This window comes from Podarcis cretensis, assembly GCF_951804945.1.
Source record: "Podarcis cretensis genome assembly, chromosome: 12".
NCBI lineage: Eukaryota > Metazoa > Chordata > Lepidosauria > Squamata > Lacertidae > Podarcis > Podarcis cretensis.
The window spans coordinates 45,954,639-45,974,963 of record NC_137181.1 but is presented as its reverse complement, the minus strand read 5'-3'; the positions used below and the strand labels follow the sequence as shown (position 1 = coordinate 45,974,963).

The following is a 20,325-nucleotide window of genomic DNA, read 5'->3' as shown; positions in this document are numbered from 1 at the left end:
CATGACAGGTTATACAGTGGTACCTCTGGTTAAGAATTTAATTCGTTCCAGAGGTCCGTTCTTAACCTGAAACTGCTCTTAACCTGAGGTACCACTTTAGCTAATGAGGCCTCCTGCTGCCGCCGCACTGCTGGAGCACGATTTTTGTTCTCATCCTGAAGCAAAGTTCTTAACCCGAGGTACTATTTCTGGGTTAGTGGAGTCTGTAACCTGAAGTGTATGTAACCTGAAGCGTCTGTAACCCGAGGTACCACTATATCTAGTTGTGTTTCTCCACTTTGATTCAGCAGAGGCTTCCTTGTTTGGATAGGAGGAAGAGGTTTGTTGGGTCCGCCCGAAAAAAAATTACCCTTCTCTTGCAAAAAAAACAAACAACATGCACTATGGACACCTCTGTCCTCTTTAGCAATAGCTAAACAGCAGGTACAATATCCTAGCGCTGTAGTAGAAGCCATTGTGTCCATGGGAATTACTGTTTTAAACAAGGCAGATTGTCCTTTGTGGGACTGGGATCGAGGGAACCAGGGTTCAGATTATTTTTTTGCATACCACCCTCCATCTGTAGAGCTCAGGGCAGTTCACAACATAAAATGGCAATATAAAACCCACAAAATAGATAATAAAATCAAGAACAGCAACAAACTGTTGCCCCCTGGCAACACATTTAAAAGGGCATCGGATGTCAAATCAGCCCAAGGCCTGGTGGAAGAGAACGTACCTGGTGGAACGTACCTGGTGGAAGAGAGGTACCACTGTAAAGAAGAGGAGGAGAGCCAGTGCTATTTTTTTTTTTCTAGAATAAGAGGTGCCAGAACTCACCATGTTCTCTTATAACAGCAATGGTGCCCACCTGAGAGGTGCTGGAACTGAATTCCAGTGAGATCTGGCTGAAGAATCCCTGAGGAAAAGCCATGTACGTCCCTTTGAGTTCTGTGGAGGAAAGGTGGGATAGAAATGCCGTAAGCAAACAAAATTAGGATTGCTATCTGCTTATGGGCTGCATTTTATAGTCGTCATGACAATCGGCAGTGAATTCCACACCCACCGTCCGTAGTAGCCTCTTTCAGGGATGATAGCAAGGGTGTAGCAGGGTAGCTGGAGTCATGCTTAGCCCTTCCTTTGGAAACTGATTGTCAGGTAACTGGTGTGGTTGCTCGAGAGCAAACAGGCAAGACTCCGACCTGTCTTTTCCAGGCTTTATTATTAGTGCAAACTATTTACAGGGATGCGGGTGGCGCTGTGGTCTAAACCACTGAGCCTAGGGCTTGCTGATCAGAAGGTCGGCGGTTCGAATCTCCGTGACGGGGTGAGCTCCCGTTGCTCGGTCCCAGCTCCTGTTCGAAAGCACACAGTGCAAGTAGATAAATAGGTACCACTCCGGCGGGAAGGTAAATGGCATTTCTGTGCGCTGCTCTGGTTCGCCAGAAGTGGCTTAGTCATGCTGGCCACTTGACCTGGAAGCTGTACGCCAGCTCCCTCGGCCAATAAAGTGAGATGAGCGCCGCAACCCCAGAGTCGTCCGCGACTGGACCTAACGGTCAGGGGTCCCTTTACCTTTATTTACAGTGAAAAGTGTTGCAAGTTCATGTCTGGCTCACTCGCTAGCAGAATCTGGGAGTGGGCAGTCCTTATGCCTCCTCCAGCATAACAGTCACGTGACCCCCAACCTTCTCCTCCCTTCCCTGTGCCTAAACCTACTGTGCAGAATAGGCGCTGGCAAAGGGGTACTTCCCTCCCCTCCGGTTTGCTCAGGCTCTGTGTTGAGGCTCTTCCAAGCATCCCCTGCTACCACCACTTCCTCTCCACTGGAGGTGGGGCTTCCCTCCTCGCCAGAGGAGGAATTGCTTTGGAAGATTTTCGGAGGTTCCCTATAACACAACTGCCCTTCCACCTCTCACCTCTGAGCTGATGGCGGTTCCCTGACACTGATCCTCCACTTCTGTTCATCTCCCAAGGCCATTTTGACCTAGCCAAACTTATTTTTTGTATCTGGAGAAAATGAGTGGAAAGGAAGAATTGCTTATAGGCTATAGTAGCGTTATGAGGCAAACAAAGCTTTGCAGTCCCATGTCGGCCTCCTTATGGGTCACTGCGCCATATCAGGCCCTTTTCACAATAGTTGCTATGTTACAGCAATGGGTCCCAAATGTTAACATCATATCTGCACTTCCCAGAAGCAAGTGGAGATAATTACTGTTCCGCCAGGCATTTCCAGCTGGATGAATGCATCTTTGCCACGAGTATGTTCTGTTTTTGTATGGGTTTTTGTATGTATTAACTCTTTATTATAGGATGAGATTAAATAAATATATGAACAACAACAAAATAAATAGGAATTCCCCCCTCCCAAAAAAATGAGCAACAGAAGGATTGAATTGATGATATATATATATATATATATATACACACACACACACACACACACACACATATATATATCACACACACACACACACACACACATATATATATATATATATCACACACACACACACACACATATATATTTGTTGTTGTTGTTGTTTAATCGTTTAGTCGTGTCCGACTCTTCGTGACCCCATGGACCAGAGCACACCAGGCACTCCTGTCTTCCACTGCCTCCTGCAGTTTGGTCAAACTCATGCTGGTAGCTTCGAGAACACTATCCAACCATCTCATCCTCTGTGGTCCCCTTCTCCTTGTGCCCTCATCAGGGTCTTTTCCAGGGAGTCTTCTCTTCTCATGAGGTGGCCAAAGTATTGGAGCCTCAGCTTCACGATCTGTCCTTCCAGTGAGCACTCAGGGCTGATTTCCTTAAGAATGGAGAGGTTTGATCTTCTTGCAGTCCATGGGACTCTCAAGAGTCTCCTCCAGCACCATAATTCAAAAGCATCAATTCTTTGGCGATCAGCCTTCTTTATGGTCCAGCTTTCACTTCTCATTTCCACTCACTTCCATACATCACTAATATCTATCTATCTATCTATCTATCTATCTATCTATCCATCCATATATGAATGAGAGAGGTTTTATTTCCACAGATTTATAGGTTTAGCTGGATGTTGCAAGCCAGCTGTGGCATGCTGTGTGTGCATCAGATTAAAAAGCTATGGCCTGACACAGGAAAGACTCCCCCTGCTGCTGCCACCAGCAACATTCAGTGTAAACCAGCTTCCTTCCTCTAAAGTCACAGGAGACTCACCATGTTTCAAAGAGATGTGTGAACACTAATCTCCTCTTTCCCCTCCTCAGAGCATCTCTCCTCTCCACTTTTTCCGGCTAAAGCTGTGAACAAGAAATGACAGGGAAAGTTAATGTTCTTTTCTGCCACTTGTGGGTGAATCTGAGAAACCTACATGTCTTGCCAGAGTAGTTACTGCTGAAGAAAAAAGGAAGGCATGGAGATAATCACTTCAGAGACACAGCAATGGTTTGGGGTTTTGTTCTTAAGAGGCAAAACACACACAAATGTTTTGCATTCTGCAGTTCTGCTTGCAGATTCCAGCTGCATTTCGAATACTTTTCAAAACAAAGTGCCATAGGAATGTTTGGCATTAATAAATGGAACTGAACATATTGTTGATTTATTAATTTCCTTCAAAATGTATTAGTTGTCCTCTGATGAGCGTTTCACTGCTAATTCTGTGTGCTGCAGAGTACAGTATGTGCACTGAGTGAACAACTTGGCTCTCCCCACTCCAAAAATAAATAAATAAATTTTTACTTTTTCTAACTTTATGGATTACTTGCCAAACAGTATTGGGTAGGGTTTCAATGATCTTGATCTTGATGAGGGGGCAGGGGACTGTCAGTTCCAAAACTGGAGATACTTCCTCTCCTCTATTTTGCATGAATTGGCTTTAATAATAATAATAATAATAATAATAATAATAATAATAATATCCTTATGACCTCACCAGCATTCTAGTGTGCATTTCAAATGTACATTGGTATGTGCAGCTTTGCCTGATCTTTTGCAAGCACTTTTTCCGAATGCAAGGCATTTCAATGTTATTTTCTGTAATATAGGCAGTTACGCAGGTTTCCCCTGTTATATGTTTTGTGCACCTTGTTTCTGTTGGAGAACTGCACCGCAACATTTGGAGAAGAGCAGTTTTCAAAATGTAGCTGTGTTTTTGCGTTTGCATATTGTTTTGGGAACCGCAGATTAGGAAGACTCAAACTGAACTGATACTTGAGTTCCAAAATAAAGGGTGGTGGTGGTTTGAATCTCTCTTGTAAGACTCAGTTTCCTAGTACTCAATTAAATAAGTAAATTGGTTGCTACTTGTCCATTTTCCATATGAATATTAGGAGATATTATTATTTATTAAATTTGTATACCACCCCTCATCTTTGGATCTCAGGGTGGTTCACAACATAAAATTACACACACACACACACACACAAATGACACACACACAAACACTGTGTCTGTGTGTAATTTTATATGTTTATGTGTAAATGTGTGTGTGTAATTATATATACAGTGGTACCTCGGGTTACATACGCTTCAGGTTGCATATGCTTCAGGTTACAGACTCCGCTAACCCAGAAATAGTACCTCGGGTTAAGAACTTTGCTTCAGCATGAGAACAGAAATCGTGCAGCGGCAGCGGGAGGCCCCATTAGCTAAAGTGGTGCTTCAGGTTAAGAACAGTTTCAGGTTAAGAACAGACCTCCAGAACAAATTAAGTTCTTAACCCGAGGTAACACTGTACACACACAAAATAAGAATAAAAATAAACCAATATAGTCAAGTATTCACACTGTGGGTTAAGCCACAGAGCCTAGGACTTGCCAATCAGAAGGTTGGCGGTTCAAATCCCCGCAATGGAGTGAGCTCCCGTTGCTCAGTCCCAGCTCCTGCCAACCTAGCAGTTCGAAAGCACGTCAAAGTGCAAGTAGATAAATAGGTACCGCTCCAGCGGGAAGGTAAACGGCGTTTCCATGTGCTGCTCTGGTTCGCCAGAAGTGGCTTAGTCATGCTGGCCACATGACCTGGAAGCTGTACGCTGGCTCCCTCGGCCAATAAAGCGAGATGAGCGCCGCAACCCCAGAGTCGGCCACAACTGGACCTAATGGTCAGGGGTCCCTTTACATTTAATGGGGGACCATCTCCGGCCAAATTCATCTCAAAAGTGATTCAAAGGGAATGTGCATTTATTTCATTCTTTTACACTTAACCATTGAGCTTGGAATGGATTCATAAGTCACATTCTCGTGCTAATTTGTCAGCCACATCAGTTGTGTCAAGCCCAGCACAGAGTAGAGATTCTGAAGCACTTCGCAAATCCAAAGTATCAAACAGTTCTGCTTATAAATGATTAGCATATAGGGAGCTGGCTCAGTCAGTGCAGCATATCACTCTTAATCTCAAGGGTCGTGGGTTCTAGCCCCATGTTGGGCAAAAATATTCCTGCATTGCGGGGGGTGGGGGTGGACCAGATGACACTTGGGGTCCCTTCCAGTTCTATGAATCTATTATTGTTTTCAGTGAAACTGTCATATCCCTGCTTGGTTTGAGGAAGATTCCACTGTGCATGTCAAGAGCAAGAGTTTTTTTCTGCAGCCGCTGCTTCCTGTGTTCTAAATGCAAATCTCAGAGGTGAGATAAGTATCCCTGCTATGTGCCAAACTTTATCTCAGTATTGAGATTATATATATATATATATATTCTCTGTTTTTAAATATCCTGCTGAGACCAGCCATGGTTGCATCTGTGCTGAGGATGCAGCTGCCAATCAACACAGTCTCCCCCCCCCTTTTTTTTTTTGCAAAGAAAGCGACAAGGAGTACTATTCTTAGATGCCAAGCACTCTCTGCAACAGAACCGGTGCCAATGAAAGAAGGCACTGCTGTACAGAAACATGTGTTTATAGATTATGCGTTGCCACCAGAGACTTTCCGTGCCTCTAACACAGAGCTGTGAGCCAATAAACCCCTTTCAGTCCTGACCTCAGCCGTAACTCGCTGGCGAGTGATATAAATAATAATAATAATAATAATAATAATAATAATAATAATTTATTTATACCCCACCCATCTGGCTGGGTTTCCCCAGCCACTCTGGGCAGCTTCCAAAAGAACCCTAAAATACAATAACCTATTAAACATTAAAAGCTTCCCTAAACAGGGCTGCCTTCAGGTGTCTTCTAAAAGTTTGGTAGTTATTTTTCTCTTTGACATCTGGTGGGAGGGCGTTCCACAGGGCGGGTGCCACTACCAAGAAGGCCCTCTGCTTGGTTCCCTGTAACTTGGCTTCTCTAATATGGTCTACTTCACAGACTTGTTACAAGGATTGCTGAGTTTGCATGAAGTGCTTAGAGCACTTATTAATGGCGTTGTGCAAAACTCCTTCTAAGATGGGATGTGGCCACATGGATGCTGTTGGACTCCAGTTCCCATCATCCCTGTTCACTGGCTAAGCTGGCTGAGGCTGATAGGACTTGGAGTCCACCGGTGTCTGGAAAGGCGCATGTTCTCCAACCCCATCAAGCTTCTGCAACTTCTTTCCTTCTTCCAAAAGGCATGCAGGACCGCCAGTGCTATTGACTCCTGGCAAGATCTATAGACGAACAGAACCATGGTGGGGACATTAAAGACCACCAACCCTTTTGTCAGTGCAGGAAGTGCACTTAAAAGTGGTCCTTGCACCTCTGTTTTAAAAGCCTCTATGCTAACCGAGTGTCCCATGCAGTTGGGGAAGGTTATAGCCAGGAGAAAAGGCAACCTTTTAGTTTCCACCCAACATGAGAGCAATTCTTCAGCAAGCTTCTATTCACGTTCCAAAATCTGTCCCACTGCACCTCTTGTACAGCTGGAGAACCAACATCCGACCACCCTTAGCACAGCATCTTCTCATAGAATCATAGAATTGTAGAGTTGGAAGGGACTCCAAGCGTCATCTAGCCTCCTACAATGCAGGAATCTTTTGCCCAACGTGGGACTTGAACCCACAGCCGAGGAGAACATAGTGCTCATAGACACAGAACCAGGGGAGGGGATGCCCCTCTCTTGCAAGACCGCTTTTTGTCACTTTTGTAGAGCTCTTCAGGTTTATGAATGACCTAGAGTTCATCACTCATTAGCTTTTTCACTTGTATAATCTGGGATCTTAGAACCATAACTGTGGAGGGAGGGGTATAATAATAACTATTATCAGTGCTTTTTTATTGGGGGATGCAGAGCTGCACATACCCCTAAACATTTTGTGAATATTTTTACTTTTGTCTATTTATCGTATTTGTTTTTCCATATTTGAACTATAAAATGGTGATTTTCTTGAGTCAAAATGAGAGTACCCCTAAACATTTTTTTAGAAAAGAACCCACTATTGTTGTTGTTGTTGTTGTTGTTGTTGTTGTTGTTGTTGTTGACATCCCTATTTTCATCAGAGAAATGTTGAAGGGTATGCATCTGTCAGGGAACTGACATCAGAGCGAGAGGTGGAGGCAAGGCTCCAAAACTATGCAGGAGAGGGGACCAGCAGGGGGGAAGGAATTCAGTGTAACACCAGTAGAGAAGAGGAGGAGATGGAGGATTTGGAGACAGGGCTCCAAGACCCTTCACCAGAGACTAGTGGGGAGAGCGCTGACACGCCTCTGCCTTCCCCTTACTTGCGCAGACGAGTTCCGCGCAGGGAAAGTAGGAGGAGACTTGGCATCAAACAGCTCTTATGCTGGAAGAGGTTCAAGAAACGCCCACTGACGGATTCTGCAAGTGACTGACTGGCCACGGAGGGTGAGCTGTCAGCCAAAGCATGGTTGGGCAGGCAATCTGACCAAAACTGAAGGCACCTTACGCACAAGTAACCCCTTACAACCGTTACAGCATCCCTGCTATTTTACTCAGTCATTTGCCTTCCTCTATTACCTCCACCCATGCCCCAAGTCCTCAATGTCCTCTTCTCAAGCCCCTCATTCATAGTCTCAGACAACATTTGTAGACTGGAGCTAGAAATCCAGTTTAGGTAACCTGGAAAAGAAGGTGACTGTCTGGCTGGAACCCTGAACAGGAGCACTCCTGTGACAGATGAGCAACCATTTTGTTGCAGGCCTCGCCCCCGTGTTGATAAAGGACAACTTCTTCCATACTAATGATTCCTTATAGTTTGCTGAATATCAGTATGCTACGTACATGGAGGTACTTAGATTTTCATTTGGATAGACCTGAAACTGTGCACACGCCACAGACTTAAAGCACCTTGCTTCCTTCAAAGATTCCTAGGAACTGTAGTTCATTATGGGTGCTGGGAACTGCAGCTCTGAGAAGGGGTAAACTACAGTTTCCAGGTTTCTTGAGGGGGGTGCACTTTAAATGTATGGTGTTTATGTAGCCTGATTCTCATTCACCTTGTACATGCAAAAGACCTGTGATGTAGAAGCATTCTAGCAAAATCACTTACAGTTATTGCAGTGGTACCTCGGGTTACATATGCTTCAGGTTACATACACTTCAGGTTACACACTCCGCTAACCCAGAAATAGTGCTTCAGGTTAAGAACTTTGCTTCAGGATGAGAACAGAAATCGTACTCCGCCGGCGCGGCAGCAGCAGGAGGCCCCAATAGCTAAAGTGGTGCTTCAGGTTAAGAACAGTTTCAGGTTAAGAACAGACCTCTGGAACGAATTAAGTACTTAACCTGAGGTACCACTGTATTAATATTATTTCTCTAATGAACACATGGAGAGGTCCGTGGAAGGAACCTATAGATGAAATTACAGACGATTTTGCTTCTTCTAATGCTTTTTTTTTTAAGGGGAAAAAACCCTTTCTTTTAACATTCTACCATTGTGTGCCACATTGAGAGAGTCAAGAGAATTTACAGAAGCTATTTTAAATCAGGAACGTTTCATTTCCTGCTCACTTCCAGCCCGTCTTAACAAAGATTTCAAATGCACTTGTGGAGTAGATGGGAATGTTAAGAGTCGCTTGGAGGCTGACCGGAATATATATGAGGCAAACAGCGGAATTTAAGACAAGTTAGTGCAAATAGGTGGCAAACTGATGCAGTGCTTCAGAATTGGTGCTCATTTTCCAGACAGGATACTGGAATAATTTATTGCCTACATGCTGTAATCCAGATTTCCACCTTCATTTATATCGCTTTTTAGCAACTGCCCAAAAACCACAGCGTCAGGCAAGATCAGTTCAAGGCTGCCATGATGATGTTATCCTCAAAACATTGCCCCTTTTAAGGAGCATGAGTCAGAGCAGACGCCATCCGTAAAAAAAAGCAGAACATTACCTATGAACTGTAGGTGGCTTTTGGCTTGTTTTCAGTAGCTATTATCAGAACATCAAAAAGAAAATGCAAGAAAAAATCTTCGCTATCGTAACCCTATCGTAATCTTCGCTATCGTAATTTTACTTTCTTGGGCTCCATGATCACTGCAGATGGTGACAGCAGCCACGAAATTAAAAGACGCCTGCTTCTTGGGAGAAAAGCAATGACAAACCTAGATAGCATCTTAAAAAGTAGAGACATCACCTTGCCAACAAAGGTCCGTGTAGTAAAAGCTATGGTTTTTCCAGTAGTGATGTATGGAAGTGAGAGCTGGACCATAAAGAAGGCTGATCGCCAAAGAATTAATGCTTTTGAATTATGGCGCTGGAGGAGACTCTTGAGAGTCCCATGGACTGCAAGAAGATCAAACTTCTCCATTCTTAAGGAAATCAGCCCTGAGTGCTCACTGGAAGGACAGATCGTCAAGCTGAGGCTCCAATACTTTGGCCACCTCATGAGAAGAGAAGACTCCCTAGAAAAGACCCTGAGGTTGGGAAAGATGGAGGGCACAAGGAGAAGGGGACGACAGAGGACGAGATGGCTGGATAGTGTTCTTGAAGATACCAGCATGAGTCTGACCAAACTGCGGGAGGCAGTAGAAGACAGAAGTGCCTGGCGTGCTCTGGTCCATGGGGTCACAAAGAGTCGGACACCACTAAATGACTAAACAACAACAAAATCGTAACCCACAAACAAGGGGCATTATTATAGCAGCTCTATGCCACATTCCGGCCATTCAGGGAGAGTGTGGAGCAAAGGCCAGTCGGGAACTTGCTGCCCTCCAAGATGTTGTTGAAGTCCTTCTCCCATCATCTCAGAGCAACAACATCTGAAGGGCCATATCCCTGCTCTAAAGATGGGCCGAGACAAGGGTGCAGCTGGTTTTTAATCTAGACCTGTGTCACAGGGTCCATAATTTTCACCATGGGCTGATCTGGATTTTACAACAGATGGGCCTTCATGGCTGCTGGAAAGGGCTGTGGTTGTTCTACAAGGCTATTTATGTATGCCACTACTGCCGCCCGTGTTTTGTGAGCACAAAAATGGGAAACGAGCGAGGTCCCAACCAGGCTTTCTTAAGCATATGTGGCACCGGGCTGCAAAGATCTGCCCAGCGCCCTCCCCCCAGGTTGCCCAGTCCCAGGCGCGCAGGAGGGGGGAGCCGCCCAGCCGCCTCAGTGTCTCACTGGCTCGGTCGCCCCCGAACTCGTGGCACAGAGCCACCCGCAGAAGAGCCCACCACGGCACTCCAACCGACAGGCGGGCTCTTCCCAGGACTCAACTCTCGGGCTCTGGACTCTTGGCCTGGCGCCCCGAGAACCCCGCACCCCAGCGCCTATGGGTAAGATGGCCCTGGTCCCAACCAAAGAAGAGTGACAACTTAAGTTGACAGAATATGCACAACTTGCAGATTTAACATATAGAATAAGAGAACAAGAAGAACATACAAGAAAATTGGAAAACGTTTATTGAGTATATGGGAAATAATTGTGTACAGCTGAAAATGCTGGCATCATTAAGCTAAATTCAACAGTGTAAACAAGTTTTGATGGATGCAATAATGGAATTCTAAATGGTATGGTTTTTTTGTAAAATATGCAGGGATTTATGATATGTAAAATGAACCATGGAAAGAAGAAGCCACTGCCATACACCCCCAGTGGTGGCTGAGGCGGCAGGTGGAGCACTAACGGGGCATGGCCTCGCACGATTCTGCCACCCGAGGCAGCTTCTTCAGCCCACCTCATGGGTGGACCGGCCCTGCCTAGCAGGCTTTGGAGAGCCTTCGAGCAAGGCACCTTTCGAGGGCTCTCTCTCCCTGAGCAAGTCTGCCCCCTTGCTGCCTTTAGCATCTCCTCCTTGCTACCACCTCCTTCTTGCCAGGCCAAGCGCTGATTTTTCCTCACCGCCAACACTGACTAGGCCTATGCCAGGCCTGAACAAGCAAGCAGGTTGCCATGGTGAACAAGAGGAGATGGTCCAAATGGCTATTGTTGGGGGGGGGGGGCATCTGCTGGCTTGCGGGTCCTTGGCAGATGCCCATCCATGCTGACCCCTGGTGCCAGCCCTGCCCTATAGTAGCATTAAAAACAAAAAACCTTTGACAGGCAGCATACAAAGCCAATTGGTTTTCTATTTGTTCCTCAGTCCAGGGCTTAAAGCATAAGCTGCACTCCACAATGACTCTGAAGCCCAAGCGTAAACAGGAGGCTTAGCCATGTTGGCACCTGCAACATTGCGGCCTTTCAGTTCTGAATCTGTCCCACGACTTTTAAAAACGCACACTTTCTCTGCACAAACAAAAGGCTAGGCAAGGCAACTCAGTAGGTCCCTTTATAGCCCCTGCTGCTTCAGCTTGTTAGACTTTTATTTCCCACACCCCCATAAATATTTATATTGCCGTTGGGGTTGGGTGAATAAAAACGTTGACTCACAGAGGTGGCTGCATATTCCATATATATAGAGAGAGAGAGGGGGGGGGGTTTCCAGTAATTTATTGTATTTTAAACATGAAAGTTATTTTTAAAGACCTTTTAGAATCTAATAAGTGCTGCTTATTGATCTGGAGCCACAACACGCATGCACGCCGGCCGTACCCATTTCAGGATCACATTACTGCAATTTCGCCTAGCGCTCAATTCATTCTAAAACAATGCATTATGTGGCTTTGTTGGGTCAAGGCTGCCATTCCCAGGCAGGGCCAGCAGGTGGGGGGACGATCTCTTGCTAAGCCTCCCCAGCCTGTCATAATTCTACAGTACTTGCTTTCTTTCTCTTTTCTACCAGAGCCAAGGAGGAGGAAGTGATCCCTTTGTTTGCAGACAGTCTTATTGAAAAGCAACAACAACAACAACAAAAACCACTATCCATATCTGCTATTATCGCAAATAATCACCATCCGATGACTCCATGAGAAGGACACTTTATAAAAAGGCTGCCATTGTTGCTGTCGAGTTTGCCTTGGGCTTTTGTGAAAAGATCAAGCCATGTCAGCAGTCTTTGCTTAGCGCAAGATGCCATTTATTTATTCTTGCTGGCATCGCTCAGTAGTCTCGGCCCCCACTGCTTGCTGACTCCTTGCATTCAATCCGGGTTCCTACCATTTATTTATTTCTGCTTTTGCACTGAAAGTGAAATCTTAAATATGTAGACAGGCAGCTGATGATAATCTCCAGAAGAAAGAGGCTATTTCAGCCATGTTCCCTGCAACTGCAAAACAGATGTAGCTGGAGGCTGTGCACCTGGTCCTTCAGGGTCACAGTTACCCCATTCAGGACCATGTCCTCCCCAAGCTCAGTGGCGGGGGAACTAGGGACATTCCGGGATCAAATCAGAAGCTGGGGTGGCTTTTATAATTCCGGGACTGTCTCTGGAAAAAAGGAGCGAACCTTGAAGGGTACAGACTAGAGTGTGGTTTCATCGTAAGAATGGTTTGTAAGCCGCGTTGAGAGCTTCTTGGCTCTTTAGAACGGGGAGAAGTATTAAAGGTAAAGGTAAAGGTACCCCTGCCCGTACGGGCCAGTCTTGACAGACTCTGGGGTTGTGCGCCCATCTCACTCAAGAGGCCGGGGGCCAGCGCTGTCCGGAGACACTTCCGGGTCACGTGGCCAGCGTGACATCGCTGCTCTGGCGAGCCAGAGCCGCACACGGAAACGCCGTTTACCTTCCCGCTGGTAAGCGGTCCCTATTTATCTACTTGCACCCGGAGGTGCTTTCGAACTGCTAGGTTGGCAGGCGTTGGGACCGAACAGCGGGAGCGCACCCCGCCGCAGGGATTCGAACCGCCGACCTTTCGATCGGCAAGTCCTAGGCGCTGAGGCTTTAACCCACAGCGCCACCTGCGTCCTAAGGAGAAGTATTAGAAACGCATAAAAACAAATGGGTTTTCGCAGCCATGGAAGGAGGCTCAGCTAAAGAAGATCCAAAATGGCGGGTGGGCGCCACACCCTTTGATAGGAGCTGCCGCATGCCGTCCTCTGAAGCTCCCTACCCAGCCTTGTTTGCAAAGCTTTTTAAAATCAATCTCACCGAAGGAGCGAGAGAGTAGAGGAGCATAATGATTTATTAATAACAAACGATCATCTGCAGAATTTCTTTTTTGTCTTTCTCATTTAGGCAATTTGTTCCAATCCTTAATGGCCCGTGTTCCTTATTAGGCACGTTGCAGGGAGAACGGCTGCGAATCTCTAGAGCCATAATTTCCACAATGACCTATATAAGTAGGGCTTTTGAGAATATACGCCGTGGTTTTGTTTTCTCATATATAAGCAGAAAAGATCTGTTCTCATGTTATATTTGTATTTGTGGGCTGGAGTATGGTTTAGGGGTTTTTGTCAGGGAGCGTACTGTTTATTAGTGTGTATACATTAGTAGTATTCATTGTTTTGATTATTATTATTGTTATGCTTTTTATTAACTTTTCATTGCAGCACGGACGCACACAACAGTTAAAAAACAAACAAAAAACAAACAAACCACAAAACAAATGACAAACATACAGCCATAAATCTGAAAGTTGTTACATACTGTCAGGGGCTCAGGAGCAGAAGCACAGGGAAGAGGGGAGATGGAGAGCGAAGGGGAAGAATCTGAGGGCAGCGTAGGAGAAGATGACAGTGGCCCGAGAGATTCCATGAGCCTCTCCAGCGAATCGGAAGATTCACAGAAGGGGGCGCCGGTGGCCAGGGCAAGGGGGGTCCCAAGGGGGACACTCCAGAAGCAAGGGACCAGCGGGGACTCCCAGAGCAGCAGTTGGAGATCAGGACCAGCTTCCCCACCTGAGCATAGTGGGTGGGAAGAGTCCCAGGTATCGGGGGTAGCGTCTCCCCCAGCAGGGAGAGAAGAGGAGTCAGGACTGACCACACCTCCATCGGAGAGTCAGGCAACGGAGGGGAGGTCAGGTCCGGCTAGCATCCCGGAAGAGGGAAGCAGTGACAGAAGCAGTGCAACGGTCAGGAGGAAGGTCACTGGGTTGGCGCGAGAGCCAAGTTCAAAAGTACAGGCGCGCGGGGCAGCAGAGAACGAGGATTGGGAGCAGGGTCCTAAAGCCCGCCGGAGACAGGGGGAGGAGTCTGGGGACTCAGCGTCAGAAGAGTCCAGAAAGGGGAATGCCCCAGCGGACAGGAGGACCCAGAGGAAAAGAGAGCAGAGGAAGAGGTGGAGCAGGGCGAGAATCTTAAACTGGTGTCAGGGGGGAGGAGATTCAGACGGAACTTTGGCGGTCTAAGGTTTAAGACATAGAGCTGCGCGCTACGGCTTTGGAATGGAAACTGAACTTCAATAAAGACTTTTGTATATAACAACGACCTGGCGTTGGTCCTTTGTGAGCTGGGACCTTGGGCAGCTCTGACACATACAGACTTATGTTACCCTATTTTCTCTTTCCGATTCTTATTCTATTCTAATAGACTTCCTTCCTCCTCAAAGCGGTTCTGGTTTCGTGTCTGATAAACTGTTTCTTTCTCGTTTCATCATTTCTACCCTTTTCCATATACTATGCTTGTAGGCCATAATTTGTCTTGCAAAAATTACTCAAAGCAAGTCGAGGTTTTGATTTGGGGGCACTGTTTTTTTTAAAGTAATCTCTATACACTCCCCACCCTTTTTGAAATTTTTGGTTAGACTGCCTAACCAATTGTTTTGATTATTTTGATTATGTTTTGATTATTTTTATTATGTACAGTGGTACCTCGGGTTAAGTACTTAATTCGTTCCGGAGATCCGTTCTTAACCTGAAACTGTTCTTAACCTGAAGCACCACTTTAGCTACTGGTGCTGCTGCACCGTCGGAGCACGATTTCTGTTCTCATCCTGAAGCAAAGTTCTTAACCCGAGGTACTATTTCTGGGTTAGCAGAGTCTGTAACCTGAAGCGTATGTAACCCGAAGCGTATGGTGCAACCCGAGGTACCACTGTATTTTGTGCTTTGTATATCGTAACTTTGTGTTGTGAACTGTTCTGAGACCTACTGGTATAGGGTCGTAAAATAAATTAATAAATAGTTTTCCACCTGCTTTCTCCTCTGGCTCCAAGGGAATGCAGCCCTTTTTCTGGGAGAGGTTCCCCACCGCCGAGCTAAAAGAAGAATGCGGCCCCTTGCGCATGAAGAGATGATGCGAGCGAGCGAGGGCGGCAGAGATGGAAAATGGCAGCATGCCCTCGCGATTAACTTCCTGCGCAAACGTCTAATAAGAGAACGATTTGACTTTCAATAATAGATGAATGAACAAAAGATCAGAAGATGGTGATCTAAGTGGCCCGGGATGTCTAATGCGAAGTCTTCGTGATGAAGAGGCGCCCCCCCCCCACTTTCCATCCTTGCCCTCTGTTTCAAAAGGCCCGGCTAAGTGGGGTGCATCTTGCGCATGGCTGCAAAGGGTAAAGCATGACTTTGCAGCGCTCCCCCTTCGGAGTCACCCATTGGCACAGATACCATCATCAATTCCGCATCTTCCTGAAAATGTACTTTTAAGCACCTTAATTGCATTTCAGAGATAACCCTACAGGCAAAGTGACAGGAAGAGAAGCCATAGAGAGCGGCTCGGCGGTCAGGCTCTTTGTTTTAAATCAATCAAACATCTGCGGCTAATGCAGCTTTGGGCTGCTCCTCAGGAAGCATTAGGCCTATTAGTCTGGGACTGGCAGGAACACAGAATAAATATATTTATGGACAGCGTACGTGGGCATTAGTGCCAGAGAGCAAATGCAGCAGCAGCAGGAGGAGGAGGCAGGGGAATGTGGTCAGCACTTCTGCTCAGCACTTCTGCAAGGCCCAGCATCCTTATGCCACCCTCACAGAGCTTGTATTTCAGCTTATTTAGGGATCCATTGCATTTATATACCCCATGGTACCAATCTCACCATTTCATCCTCACAATGACCCTGTGAGGTAGGCCAGGGTGAGAGTGCTTGTTTGTCAGGCCCAAGGTCATCCCTTGAGTTTTCTGACTGAGTGGAGATTCATATCCTGGTCTCCCAGGCCCTGGTGCCAACACTGGTTTTCCCACTTTTTTCTCTGGGCCACACTTTCAGATTACAGTGGTACCTCGGGTTACAGACGCTTCAGGTTACAGACTCTGCTAATCCAGAAATAGTACCTCGGGTTAAGAACTTTACCTCAGGATGAGAATAGAAATCGCATGGTGGCAGTGGTAGGCCCCATTAGCTAAAGTGGTACCTCAAGTTAAGAACAGACCTCCAGAACGAATTCAGTTCTTAACCCGAGGTACCACTGTAACAATTTGTTCGTGCCATACCTAATTTTTTAAGGGATTTAAGTACCTTGGAAAACAAAAAGAAACAACTCCTAGCAGTGCTTGATTGGCGACATAGAACACAACTATTTTTGCTGGTGAATCTCGTTTATACTAGGTCTAATTTGAGACAAACAAACTCTCATCTGCTCTTTCTCTTTTCTCCTTCCTCTTTTCTGATCTTTCATAGTTGTCAGAGTTGAAAATCTCTGTTCACAACAATATGCTGTGGAAAGTTGCAGAAGAATAGCTGGTGCTCTTGAAGAGAGGTACAGAATTGTTTTCTGGTTGTATATCCCCCCCCAAAAAAATATTACTATACTATACTGAAATATTTAAGTATTTCTTTGATTGTCCTTGAATATTCCCGCCAAACTTGCCATCCTCTCCTGTGACACCTTATTTCCAACCCACCTCCCTGAAACACGGAGAATGTGTTTAAAAAAGCACCCATTATAATGAAGACTTATAATGAATGCCTTGCAACGAGACTAGATCAACCAAAAGTGTTGTTCCACAGGTCTTGTTTGTTTGTTTGCAATATGAGCTTTGCGGATCTCATTGCTGAGCAGCACAAAGGATGACCCCCCTCCTCTCCCAGCATACTCTCATTTCAGTCCAGATATTAAATCAGGTTTCGCATGGGATTTACACATGGGAATTGCCTTTCAGAATCTTTGCATCAATTATTAACTGGGCAGGATAAGACTGAGGTCTATTACCAAGGTTAAGTGTCCCGACGTTGATGCACTTAAACATTCCTTGGGTGCGTAGCTGCTGCTTCACAGAATTCCTCAGGAAGACACTAAACCGGTTGGAGACAATGACTTCCTTCCCTTCCCCATCCTGAGCTATTCCTTTTCTGGCTATTAATTTGATTTATTGCACTCTCCTTGCTCGACAGTTGCAAAGAATGAGTGATTCCATCTTCGCACGACAGATGGGGTGGGTCTCCATGTGAAAATGGGCGTGTGTTTGTTTGATGGAGGGCACACAAGAGGAACCCGGCTGGAAGAACGAACAGGTTAGGATGCTTCCTTGGCAGTTTGGTTTCAGCCAGGAACGGGGAACACGTGACCCACCCAGATGCCGTTGGACATTTTGGCTCCCTTTATCCCAGCCAGCATTGGCCAATGGTTGGGAATGATGAGATTTGCAGTCCAAGAGTTTCTGGAGGACCGCTGTTTCCCCATCCCTGGTTTAAATTCTCAAGGCAGCCAAAAGCGCTACGAGCAACCCTGCCATCAAATTCCTGTGGTCTAATATGTATAAGTAAAGGTAAAGGGACCCCTGACCATTAGGTCCAGTCATGACCGACTCTGGGGTTGCGACGCTCATCTCGCTTTTCTGGCCAAGGGAGCCGGCGTACAGCTTCCGGGTCACGTGGCCAGCATTACTAAGCTGCTTCTGGCAAACCAGAGCAGCGCATGGAAACGCCGTTTACCTTCCCGCTGGAGTGGTACCTATTTATCTACTTGCACTTTGACATGCTTTCAAACTGCTAGGTTGGCAGGAGCAGGGACCAAGCAACGGGAGCTCACCCCGTCGCAGGGATTTGAACCGCCAACCTTTTGATTGGCAAGTCCTAGGCTTTGTGATTTAACCCACGGCGCCACCCACATCCCTTCTAATATGTATACTATGTGGTTAAACTTATTTATTTGCTCGCTTGCAAAAAAATCTGTACATTAAGACAAAATATCACGGCGGTGGACAGCATAAAATCAGCAACAGAATTGCATCCATAAAACAAAGACAAAATGCACCATATGTTACACATCATGCTGTACATTGGGTTGGACTAGATTACTTTTGGGGTCCCGTCCAACTCTGCAATTTAATGATTCTATGTGGATACCATAGCAAGAGAATTGGGGGGAGCAATGCTTCTGAATACCAGATGACGGAAACTGCAGGATGTGGTAGAGCTCTTGTGCTCGAATCCTGCTTGTGGGTTTCCCACAGACATCTGGTTGGTCACTGTGAGAATAGGATGCTGGACTAAATGGGACATTGCATTGAATTCTCCCAGCAGACTCTTCTTATATTCTTATGGAGCTAATCGTGACTTAAATAAGGAAGCCAGACTATCCTCCACCAGGGCCAGGGCCTTTTCAGTGATGGCTCCGACCTGGTGGAATGCTCTGTCCCACGAGACTAGGGCCCTGCAGGACTTGATCTCCTTCCGCAGGACCTGTAAGACAGAGCTATTCCGCTTGGCCTTCAATTTGAATTAGCCTGATCCTCTATTCCCTTTTCCCCTTTCCTCTTCTATGAAGAAAACCTTTCTGGTGTAGCACCCTGCTTGTGGTTAACGCTTAGCTGGAATGAAATATTCAACGCAGCAATAGAGAAATTAAAATAGTAATTTATTTGTCAGACAAATAAATATGAGGCACAGTGGTATATGGTTACCAAGCTCTGGCCTGGCCTCTTGCCATTCTGACCAGCACTTATATTTCCTTAATCCAGCCCCCTTGCTCCTCCTGTGGCTGCCTCTGTCCAATCAGCCTGGTTGAAATTCCTATTGGCTGTTTGCTAGAACCAATCACAAAAGATACACCCATTTCCTCTCGCCCTTTTATGGAAATCAAAAAGCTATATATTCTTCTATCTATAAATGACAAATAAGTAGTAATATATCTTACATGTGTCTCAACAAGGAATCTTAATTACCAGCTCACCTCTTGCCCTCCTTGCCCTATTGCCTTCCAAAACAGATGATTAATCTTGAATTTTTATCTTAAGCATATGTCAAGGATTTTGAGTTCACATCAACATTGAGAGATCTCCTTCATTTGAAGGTTTCTAAACAAAAGGCCTGACAACCATATATCAGGAGTGCTCGATGGCGTCTTCTGTCTTGGCAAGGGGGGCTGGTGGCTGATGGCCCCTGTGATCTCTTCCAACTATATAAAATAAGAATCTAGCATTTCTTAAATCCTTTGCATAATTATATTTAAACTAATATATTTAATACATAAATAACCTTTTAAAAGGAAAAGAAATCTTAAAAGGATCTTAGTTTAAGAAAGAAACAGCTTTAGAAAAGACTTCCCAAAAATGCTCTGTTTCTGCCAGCCAGACCAGTTGCTTTTTCACTGCTCTTGACCTTTTTAACCTTAGGAAGAAGATATGGCTCATTTTACTATTTATCCACCCTTAATTTGTAGGGTCAGTGTAACCTTGGCTGTCAGCCTGTAATTCCCTTTTTACGACTTTGAGAATTGTTTTCTGCTATAAATCAGGGGGGGCCCCTTGTCTAGGAGTAAAAACATTTTGCCAAGATTCTTCTAGGCAGCTGCTCTTCTGCCTGGCATGAAACATAAGCTTTGATAAAAATGCAGGCTTATGATTAGATGCCTCACTGGGACCCCACATTTAAATTCTTCTCTGGTCTCCTTGCTGGCCCTAGTAGGACCAACTTGGCCACTTAGCCCTGGTGATCATTTGATGTCTACTGACTGGGTTCCTCCCCCCTTTCCCCCCAAAAATGACCCCTGGATTTTTGAATTTTATTGATATTGATGTTGCATTTTATGTTGTATTTTATGCTGCTTTTAAGTTGCATTTTAATTAATGTTTTATATTTGCTGTTAGCCACCCTGAGCCCGGTTTTTAAACCGGGAAGGGTGGGGCATAAATAAAAATTTATTATTATTATTATTAATGATAATAATAAATATAGCTCAAACAGCAGAGTTAAATATCACAGAAACAACAGAGACTATGCTATACAGTCAGTGGATAATATGGAGTTCCATTCATTTTGGTGTTGGAGATGGTAATGTAAGTGTATCTCTCT

At 45.5% G+C, this 20,325-nt stretch overlaps 1 protein-coding gene across 2 annotated transcripts in view; it reads right to left on the bottom strand.

The window, feature by feature from the left end:
- Positions 1 to 2,517: 2,517 nt before the first annotated feature.
- The window catches only part of LOC307199531 (uncharacterized protein), a 111,804-nt gene continuing 93,996 nt past the window's right edge, over positions 2,518 to 20,325 (bottom strand). For both annotated transcript variants that reach the window (XM_079947492.1, XM_079947493.1), the window contains 2 exons: positions 15,278 to 15,452; positions 2,518 to 3,264 (listed from right to left, as the gene is read on the bottom strand). In XM_079947492.1, the coding sequence (XP_079803618.1) occupies positions 3,188 to 3,264; positions 15,278 to 15,452 (252 nt within the window). In that variant the 3' untranslated portion in view covers positions 2,518 to 3,187. The remainder of the gene's footprint in view (positions 3,265 to 15,277; positions 15,453 to 20,325) is intronic.